Source organism: Tetrao urogallus, assembly GCF_951394365.1.
Source record: "Tetrao urogallus genome assembly, chromosome: 5".
In the NCBI taxonomy this organism is placed as follows: Eukaryota; Metazoa; Chordata; class Aves; order Galliformes; family Phasianidae; genus Tetrao; species Tetrao urogallus.
Genome location: NC_136818.1, coordinates 52000284 through 52010751, shown reverse-complemented (window position 1 = coordinate 52010751; position 10468 = coordinate 52000284). Strand labels below are relative to the sequence as shown.

At 62.1% G+C, this 10468-nt stretch overlaps 1 protein-coding gene across 1 annotated transcript; it reads left to right on the top strand.

Annotated features, from left to right (window-relative positions):
- Positions 1-536: 536 nt before the first annotated feature.
- On the top strand, positions 537-10468 carry PPRC1 (PPARG related coactivator 1; the record flags this gene model as incomplete). Its single annotated transcript, XM_079536475.1, is given in 15 exon segments — positions 537-611; positions 614-925; positions 2823-2963; positions 3066-3218; positions 3412-3528; positions 3643-6190; positions 6456-6509; positions 6816-6876; positions 7098-7165; positions 7369-8149; positions 9307-9486; positions 9614-9677; positions 9863-9984; positions 10066-10217; positions 10365-10468. Coding segments are annotated over 15 exon segments (4932 nt in total).

The window sequence follows — 10468 nt, the reverse complement described above, 5'->3', positions numbered from 1 at the left end:
ACACTTGTGTGCATTCCCTATACCAGCTGCATGCCGTCCGCAGCCACATAACATCGTGCGTTGTTCTGCAGCCACCTCCCCTGCGCCGGGCAGGCTTACAGCTGGGGACAGGGCACAGAGCAGAGCTCCCGCAGGTCTTTGGGGTGGATGTGACACCGGAGGCACTTCGCGGACCCCACTCTCAGCGGGGCACGGCACTCTTCCGTGCACATCTTTGCACCGTAGGGCAGAGAGGGGCCACGGGAGGCGCCTTCCGTAGCAGCGCCCGGCACAAGCCGGTGTCGAGCAGTATGATAGCGGGGGTATAACGTGGGACACTCGGACACGGCGAGGCCAGGCCCCGCTCCGAGAACGAGCGACTCCCGCCCAGCCCCGGCCCGGTTCCCCGCGCCCACGTGGGCAGCAGAGCCGGCACCGCGGGAAAACGCGCTCCCGCCCCGCCTCTATTGGGCGCTTCCCGCCAGTGACGCCCGTGTCGCCCCGCCCCCCGCGCGCCACGGCTGGGGCCGCTCCCTCAGCCCTCGCCCTCTACAAAGATGGCGGCGAAGTCACGGCGCTCCTCAGTACTCAAGATGGCCGCCTCGCATCGCTACAGCCGCCACCCGCCAGGCGTTCCCCTCGGCGCGGCGCAGTGCCGGCGGCGAAGGGGTGCGCTCCCGGCGTGCCCTGCGCGGGGCGGGACGGCTCGGCGCGGTGGCTGCCGGAAGCTGTAGTGCGGGGCCGCCGGCGGTCACGTGTCGCGCCCGGCAGTGGCCGCGTTGGGAGCGGAGGCGCCAAGATGGCGGCGCTGCGGGGCGGAGCGGTGCTCCCCGCCGCCGGGGTCGGGGCCGGGGTCTGCGGCGCTTCGACCGGAGCCGCCTCGCGGGGACCGGCAGGCGGCGGCGCCTCTCGCCAGCCGCCCCTGCGCGCCGGCAGCCCCCTGCAGGTAGGCGGCGGGCGGCGGCGGCAGCGGCCGCGCCGTGACACGTGGAGGCCGGGGCGGCTCCCGCGGCTGCAGCACCACGTGTGCCGGTTGCGGGCCCGCGGCGCGAGGCTGTGGCCGTCCCGCAGGGGCTGCCCCGGGGCGGGGGCTGTAGGGAGGGTCGTTCGGAGGATCCCCGCGGCTCCCGGTGCCGGCGGTGTGCGGGCAGCGGGCGGGTGCTGCCGTCGGCGCGGGCTCTGCGCGGTGTCAGCGGCCTGGGGAAACAGCGGGGGGACGGGAGGACGGGGCCGGCGGGTGTGTGGGGATCACCCGGGGGGGTCGGGCATCGGGGGGCTGCGCGTCCCTGCCCTTCGCAGCTCGGTGCGGTGCCGCAGACCGCCCCTCGCGTCACTGTCTCCTGTCCCTCGACTGTGCCTGTGATGCGGACTCCTGTCGAGATCCCTCGTCGCGCTCTCGTACCCCCGCCCTTCGCACCCTAATGCCTGTTTGGGACGGCGCTGCCTCTGTGCGCGGCGCTCCCTCACAGTCGCTGGAAGGGGCCGTGCCCTCCGCCGGAGCTCCCCGCCCTGCCCGGGGCGCAGCCGGGGCACGCGTGTCCCTGCACAGCTCTGCGGGGCGAGCAGCTCGTGGGCACGTGCCCGTGGTGCCTGTGACTTTGGTACGTGGGAGAGCCCTACTGTGCTCTTGGCCCTCCCTTTGGGGCTGCGGGCGTCCTATGCTTTCCCCACTGATGGTACCCGATGCGTGCCCAGGCGCAGTGTGCTCAGGGCCCGTACCCATGCTTTTAGCATCCCCGTGACTTTAAAACCAACCATGGGACACAGCAGGGGCTCTGCTGGGAGCAGGCCGGGCGGGTTTGTGCCCCCGCCCCGACGCGAGGGTAGGAGGAGGTGCCCAGCCCCAGGTGGATCAAAGAGAGTCCCCGGGGAACACGGGTGACTCAGGGCTGTGGGACTCCTGGCGAGGCACTGAGTCAAAGGAGTTGGGGAGCGCTGGGACATGGCCTTCTTATGGGCTGGAAAGGGCCCTGGGAGTGGGAGGGTTTGATTTCTCTTCATGCAGTAGAAAGGACCCTGGGAATGTCACCAGTGGGCTGCGTAATGCTGACCTGTAGGTGTGTGGCTGGGGTTTGGCTGTGTTTTGGGGGAGGAAGGCTGCCTGGCAGCTCCCTGCCAGCTCTCCCAGGTCTCTGTCCTTGGGGCATTTATTGTCCCCAGCTGCGTTATCTCTGCCAAAGCCCATCTGTAAGCAGGAACCCAAACACTGTCTCGTGCCGGCAACACACCAATGCTGTGCCTCTGCTGCTGCTGAGGGCTGTGGTGCAGCCTTACCGCAATGTGCCAGGGGTCTGGGAAGAACAGAGGACCCAGGGTGCTGGGGGTGAGCAGTGAGGAGCATTTTTGATGCTGGATCATGAGCACTGTGTGCTCAGAGCAGTGATGATTCCAGCCCTGGCAGTGACAGCCGGATGCATCCCTGTTGCTGAGCCCTGCACATTTTGTAATGTTTTGGGCTTATCTGAAGCGCCGACAGCCAAAACCAAAGGAGCATGTGATGGTCTGTGGGCGCAGGAGGGAAGTGTGCATCTCCCCTGCCCACTGAGCACAAGCAGAGTGCTATCAGACAAATATGGGATGTGTTGGGCTTCATTTACTGTTCTTCACCAGTTCCAAAACTGCTGGGTGAGAGCTTCCAGTCCAGTGCTTGTGATGGCGGAAGGGGGTCCGGGATTGGTGGCACAGCACCTTGTGGGGCTTTGTGCATTGGGGTGGGGTGGGGTGAACTTTCCCAGAAAGTGAGGGATTACGGTCTCTGTGGTGCCCTCTGACCTTCTTGCTCATTTGAAGGTGTGTGGTGATGGTTTGTGGAGTGCTGATCCATTTTACCCCACTTCCTGTAGTGTTTCTCCTTTGAGGATGATGACCTGAACTTGTCGCTGGATACAGAAACCATTCCAGAGGCTGAGGAGATCCTGGGGACAATGCAGAACTACCTTGACTCCTCTGTCATCTCCATCATTGAGGACCTCTCCCTAAGCGAGGTGGGTCCTTGTGCATGGTGGTGGCCTTGGGCCACTCTGGGGCCCTGCTGCCCCATAGCTGTGCCTTAGTGCCCTCTGAGCTACCACCCGCTCTTCCTGCAGGGCAAGGCCTGCCTGGATGCACAGAATGAGCTGTCCCTGCTCACTGCCATCACGGAGATGCTGGACAGCACAGATGATGAGACCCTGTCCCCCTTCAACACCATTGTGGACACAGAGCTGCTGACCTCGCTTCGGGAGCGGGAGAACCCCTCGGTGAGTGGTGGGGCCTCTTCTTCAACTTCAAATGCCTTTCTGAGCCTTCAGGTGTGATGTTTGGCAGGGTGGGGGATTCACAGGAGGCTCAGGAGCTCCGTGCCAATCTGCACAACCAGCCTGGGGTGAGGTGACAACATTGTTGGGAGCTCTGTACCTTCCATGCATCATCCTCTATCCATCTTTCCACCAGTTCCAGAAGTTTCTCAGCCTATCCCGACCAGTTCTTGAGTGCAAGAGCCCTGCGTTGGAGCAGCCCAAGGGTCTCTGGTCCCTCAGCAGCGGTGGCAGCGTAACTGAAGCTGGGAAGGTGAGCAGGGAGAGCTGGAGGAGTGGTTCTGGGGTGGCGATGCCCCCAGTGCAGCTGGGAGAGAGCGTCACTAAGTGGTGGGAGCTGACGTGAGCTCTGGTTTCCCCTTTCCAGACCGACATGGACTTGGCCTGGGACCGCATTGCTCACGGCCTGGAGGACCCACCACCACCAAAGAAGCAAACCTGCAGCACCCCGCGGGTGGAGAGGAAGCAGGGGCGGCCCCGTGCCCATGAGCAGCTCCCCCTGCAGCGTAGTGACGGGGAGGAGGAAGATGAGGAGGCTGCCTCCAGCCCAGAGCTGGACAGCAGCATGGAGGCTGCAGAGTTCTCCACGAATGTGCCCGAGGTGGTGGCAGAGGAGCATGAAGACCCCTGTGTCATCAACACAAGTGATGTGTCGCTGAGCGAGCTGGTAAAGTCCATGCATCCCTACTGCCTGCCCACCTTCACTGTGTGTGTGGACCCCGAGAGTGAGCCCATGGCCAAAGAGCTACTCAGCGGTCCCGTTGTGCTGGAGATCGTACCCAGGGAAGGTGAGAACATGGAGATCCCCGTGGTGCTGCAGCCCCTGGCCCCTGGCTTCCCTGACTTGGAGCCCCAGCTACTGGGCACAGAGAGCAACGCAGAGTTAATCCCAGTGCACGGAGAGGAGCTGCCAGGAGATCCAGCACCTGAAACTGGAATGGAGGAGGAGGAGAAACCACCTGGGAAGGAGCCCTCATGTGCAGCACTGGACAGCAAGACCCCTGTGGAGACTGCAGTGAGCAGCAAGCGTGAGATCTGTGAGAAGGGACGTGGCCGTGAGAGAGCAAGGAAGAGTCGGAAAAAGAAAGTGGAGGAAGGTCCAAGTGAGGAGGGCCGACCTGGCAGAGACTGCATGGCACACCGGCTGCGCTCAGGCAGGTCACGGCGGGCAGCACGGCCCTCGCTGCAGGTCTCTGACTTCCTGGCTCGGCAACTGGAGCAAGCACGGAAGGAGGGGCAGATGGAGCTGCATGCTGATCGGGCACCACAGCCACGTGGCCGCCCCCGGGGCACAGCAGGGGCCTCCTTGCCCACGAAGGAGCCCCCGGAGCTGCTAAAAGAGTTGGAGCCAGAAATGACAGACACGGTGCTGGAGAAGGGTGAGTCTGCAGTGCCTGTGGAGAAAGCCACAGAGGAGCCACTAGCAGGGAAGCAACCCAGCCCGGTGGAGCAGGAGGACAAAGGGGCTGAACAGCCAGTTGTTGGGATGCCGAAGCAGGATGTAGGCATGGAGCCCACCCAGAGTGTGCCCACAGCAGAGCCAAGTGAGACCCTGCCCAAGGAGGCCAAACCCAAGGCCCTGAGCCTGAGGGAGTATCGCATGCGCATGCAGCACCGCCAGTCCAGCATGGGCAGTGGGAAGGAGGGCAAGAAGCAAGCAGTCAGCAAGTGGCCCAGCGTCCCTGAGCCTCCCACTGAGCTGGCAGACATTCCCTGCCTGGTGGCACCTGCACGCCCACCCAGCGAAACAGCTAGGGCTCAGAAGAGCCTGGAGAAATCAGCCAGTTCCCCTGCTGGGCCGCCTCCTGCCAGCAAAGCACCTGCAGCTCCGGTTCCAGCGCCAGCTCCAGCACCTGCCTCAGCCCCACCACCTCCAGTGACACCAGTACCTTTTGTTGCACCTACTGTGCCCCCAGCTGCTGGGACAGCTCCCCCTGGGATGCCACCACCAGCCACTACTGGTGCTTATGCCGTGTATCCACCTGTGCCTTCCTGGCCCTGCTTTGGTCCGCAGCCCCTGGGCTGCCATGCTCTGCCCCCACCACCTGGCGCTGGACCCCCCGGCACTTTCCACATGGTGCCCAGCCTCCCACCCCCACCCATGGCTTGGCCCCCACCGACCCTGCCCCCCCCCCCACCTTTCATCCCCGGTGGCCCCTATGGCCCCGTGGGCTGGGCCCCCCCATCCTACTGGCCAGGCATCCCCATTCCACCACCTCCAGTGCCTCCTATGGCATACGGTGATCCTGCACTGCAGGGTGCATCAGTCTCTTCAGTCCCAGCTAGTGGCCGCCCCAGCACGGCCCTCTTGCATGGGCAGTCTCCCCCCGCCTCAGAGCCGCCAGCTATCCCTATGCAGCCATCTCCAGGCAGTGAGATGGGGACTGCAGGCAGCCAGGCCAGACCAGGGGTCAGCAGGGTATCAAATGCTAGGAGGCAGGCACGTTTGGTGGGGGAGAATTCCATCCCCAAGGGACCCTCGGCTCTGCCCTCCACCCAGCCACTAGTAACTCCATCAGGTGCTGCTGCCCAGCCCAGCGTGGTCCCTCCTGCAGCCCCAGCTCCAACTGAGGCTGCTCCCACCCAACCCTTGGAGGAGCCCCCACCTGCAGCACCTGTCCAGCTCTCAAAGGCTGCCCCGGCTGTCATTCCTGCAGAGGTGTCAGCTGCTGCTGTCCCTGCTGGGGGGTCCCCTGGCACCTGCCTTACAGAGGAGCCTGTGGAGCCAGCCAAGACCCCACTGGAGCCACCCAGCCACAAGCCCATCACCCAGGCTCTAGCACCGCCACCAAAACCATGCCGGGAGAGCAGCAAGCCGCCCGCTGCACGGCCCTGGAGGCACCAACCACTCATCAGCCCTGCACAGCCCAGTGACAGCAACCAGGACATTGTGCAGGCCTTCATCAGTGAGATTGGTGAGTGGGGGTCTGCAGGGGCTGCTTCCAGCTGCTGATCTGCAGTGGGGTGGGTGGCAAAGCTGTGTCTGTGGGCTTGGCCAGTGTGTTTGGCAGTCTTGTAAATCCTCATTGCCTACAGCCTGGGCTTACTGGTGCCTAAACTGGACTGCAGAACTGTGCGCTCCCGTCCCTGCTGTGGGAGGCACTGAAACTGCTGTAGCTTGAAGTGTGCCCAGGGGAAGAGGGTGGAGGCAAAACTGACCTGTGCTCTCTCGTGGTCCAGGGATCGAAGCTGCTGACTTGTCCAGCCTGCTGGAGCAGTTTGAGAAATCTGAAGGTGAGGATGCAGCACGTTGTCCCCTGTAGGGTCTTCCATGTCCTTGTGCTGCATGTGCTCCTAAAATGATAGTACCTTGTGTGGTTGCCTTGCCCAGGGGCTTCTCTGCCTTTGTTTCCTTTCTGTCCTGAGTCAGTTGTTTTGACATCTCTGGGGCAGCTGAGGAGATGATGGTGGGAAGAAAAAGTGGGGGAAGAAAAGGCAAAAGCTCTACAGAGGGCGGGGATGCCTTGAAACCTCTTCCTCATGTTCACAGTCTGTCTGCTGCCTTCCAGCTCTGCTCTCACCCACCCATTCTCTTTTCAGCCAAGAAGGAGGAGGCTCCTGTGCAGCCCCCTGAGGAAAGGCGGCCAGCGAGGAGTGCTGGGTGAGTACAGGGTTCTCCGTGTGCCTCAGCATGGAGCCCTGGGGCAGCCCTGGGCTGTTCAGTCCTGACTGACCGATGTAGGACTGGGATCTGCAAGGTCTGTCTTTGCAGCTCTTGGATATTGTGAGCCCCCTATTCAGGCAGCTTGGGTGGGTGCAAGTGTCCCTGAGAGCAGAATTTGGAGGCAGCTGCTTCTTACAGAGCTCCTTTCCCCTTCTCAGGTCGGAGCCCCAGCCAGAGAGGAAGCCCCCGGACAGCCTACAGGCCTCGGAGCTGGCCAACGTGGCAGGTGACGCCCAGGAGCAGGGAGGGGAGCACCTGGAGCCTTATCACGGGCTTTTGTGGGGCTGGGAGCTGCCTGGAGGGGAACCCAGGGCTTGAGGGGAGTTGGGAGCTTGGGTGAGGTCTCCAGCCAGGTGGACTGCAATGAGGGTGCTCCCCTCTTTTCTTCATCAGGATCCCCATCCTAACATCTCTGTGCTACTCTTGCAGGGCTCACCCCCCCGGCGACCCCTCCCCACCAGCTCTGGAAGCCGCTGCCCACTGTCTCACTGCTGGCCAAGACCAAGTCACCTGCGTCGGCACCTCAGGAAGGGAGTCAGAGGACCACCAAGCTCACAAAAGCTAAACCCCTGCCCCAGAGCAAGCTCCAGGGGAGGAGCCCAGCACCTGGCAGCGCAGCCCCCAGCCACGTCTGCTCAGGTGACCACGACTACTGCATCCCACGCACAACACGCCTGGAGAACAGCAGCATTGCTGGCACACAGCACCCCGCCACTGAGAGCGGCTCCCGCTGGAACGTCAAACACCACCGGGACATCACCATCAAGCCCATCTCCTCCTTAACCAAACGGACGCTGGACCAGCCCAAGCCGGCCCCCGCCACTTCAGTGGGTCCCAGCCAGGAGTCCCCAGGGGCTGCTTGCCCAACCCCCCTGGATTATCGGACTAGCGTCCCCAGCAAGGCCGTCACCGGGGGTGACAGCCCCGCCACCTCAGTGCTCCTATCCCCGGCTGCGTCTCCCTGCCGGGACCAGGAGGTGTGGACCCCTAGCACCCAGCCTGGCCGTGTCGCTGCCAAGAAGTCCCTGCGCTGCTACCGGAGACCGCAGGACTCGCCCAGCCCCTCTGCAGGCAGCTGGAGGGCCGGCCGCAGCCGGGCCAGCCGCTCCTTCAGTTCCAGCTCGGATGGAGCCAGCGAGTCTTCGTCATCATCCTCATCCTCCCGGTCCCGGTCGCGGTCGCTGTCCCCACCGCCCAAGCGGTGGCGAGGGTAAGTGGCAGAGTGGGGTCGGCTTGCTCTTTGGGTGTTGCCTGGTGGCTGATATTTTGCAAAGGTGTTTCCCTGTGGTCCCTCTGAAGGGGTGAGCAGCTAAGCAGTTAGAGGTCTGGCTGAGTCCCCCTCTGGACAAGGCCTCCTTGCCCCTCCTGGAGCCCTACCATGTGCTAGCACACATGTGAGCCCTTGGTTATGCCTTGGCTTTTGGGTGCTTTCTCTGGGATGAATGCAGGTGTTTGTACTGGTATAGCCCTAAATGTAGGAATGAGAAAAGCTGCAGGCACAGCGGGGAGCTGCTGGGGGTGAACAGGGGAGCAACCCATCTGGGTTTGTTGTTCTGCTGCTTCCCCGCACCCCTTATCAAGGCATCTGCGGGGTAACTTTCTTTGGAGCCTTTGTGCATCTGCGTGTTGCAAGAATGTGTCCCTGCCACTCAACCCAGCTGGGCTGGGACTCCCTCTGTCCCCTTTTCCTGAACACTGTACTGTCCAGTGTCCCCATGGGTGGTGTCAGACTGACCTGCTGTCCCCCAAAAGCTATGTGCCAGTCCCTGGGCTTGGGTCTTGGGTTTGTCAATGCCAGGGGCCAGCTGTGGGCAGTGTGTGCGCCTGGCTGCTGACTGGAGGCTGCGCAGCTTGGCCCTGGAGGGTTTGGGGTGCTGCACCTTTGCTTGGAGGCCAGGGGCTGTGGGCAGTGAAGCCCATATGGGGTGAATGCCATGGCCCATGATGTGTATGGTTGGAGGCACTTGGCTCTTGACCGGGGTGGCTGCTGGGTGCTATGCAGGTGCAGTGGCTCCGTTAGCGTTGTGTGCCATGTAGAGTTCAGTGCAGCAGCTCCACATTCTCTGGATCCTTACCTGGCTGCAGCCATGCTGAATGGTTCCCATATATCCATGTCTTGCTCTTCAGAGGTTGTGTGATGAGATCCTACTCCGTTTAGGCTGTGGGGTTTGGAGCAGCACCTTTATAGTGCCTTTGTTCCCCATGGCAAACATGGGCAGATGTTTCCACAGCCAGGCTCACCCTGAGGATACTGATATGTCCTGTCCATGTGCCATGCTGGGTGTTTTGGCAGAATGGAGCTCTTTTGCATCCCCAGAGCCTCGTGGTGCTGGACACAGGTGCTGAGTTTTCTCTTTTTCCCTCCAGGTACCGCTCGAGATGTTCTCACAGCTCGTCTTCCCGCTCCAGCTGCGGGTCATGTGGCAGGTCCCGAGACAGGTCCTCCTCTTCCTCCTCCTCATCCTCCTACTCCTCCCGGTCCCCGTCCCGCAGGCAGTCCCGCTCCCGTTCGCCCTCTCCTTGCAGGAGGAGTAACAGAAGGAGAAGGTGAGTATGGTCCCTTTCACAGAACACCTACTCCTTAGGTGTCTCCCTTGTATCTTGCTCCTGAGATAACTCTCTTCCAACACCTTCCTCGACCCTACAGCTCACAGGTTTGTTTTCTGCTCTACAGATACAGTTATGATGCACAGGACCACTACCAAAGGCAGAGGATCCTCCAGAAGGAACGTGCAATAGTGAGTGGATTTAGGGATGTAGTTTAGTGGCTACGGTGGTGGTGGGTCAACGATTGTACTAGATGGTCTTAGAGGTCTTTTCCAGCATTGATGATTCTATGAACGCTGGATGTGTTGTGGGGCTGGGAAGCTGGATTTGGGGCTCCTTAGATCATCGTCTCACAGAAGGGTGCCCCTGCCCGCAGGAGGAGCGGCGAGTTGTGTTCATTGGCAAGATCCCCAGCAGGATGACACGGTCGGAGCTGCGGCACCGCTTCTCAGTGTTTGGGGACATCGAGGAGTGCACCCTGCACTTCCGCTCCGAGGGGTAAGAGCTCTCCTTGGTCTTTCCCAGCTCCTCAAGAGGATGGTGTGACTGTGCCCATGCTCATCTCCTTCTTGCTTCCAGGGACAACTACGGCTTTGTCACCTATCGCTATGCTGAGGAGGCCTTTGCTGCCATTGAGAGCGGGCACAAGCTGCGGCGTCCGGATGAGCAGCCCTTTGATCTGTGCTTTGGTGGCCGCCGGCAGTTCTGCAGGAGGAACTATGCTGACCTGGGTGAGTTGCACCCTGGATCCCTTCCTTCCCACATGCATTCGGTGGGTGGTTGGATCCCCCGCCAGCCCCTTCCCCCCCTGCATTCTCTCCCAGCCCAGCACCGATTTTTAGATGTGGCTCAGGGCAGGCTCTCCCCATATCTTTCAGACTCCAACCGAGAGGATTTCGATCCAGCCCCTGTGAAGAGCAAGTTCGACTCGCTGGACTTCGACACGCTGCTGCGGCAGGCACAGCGCAGCCTGCGGAGGTAG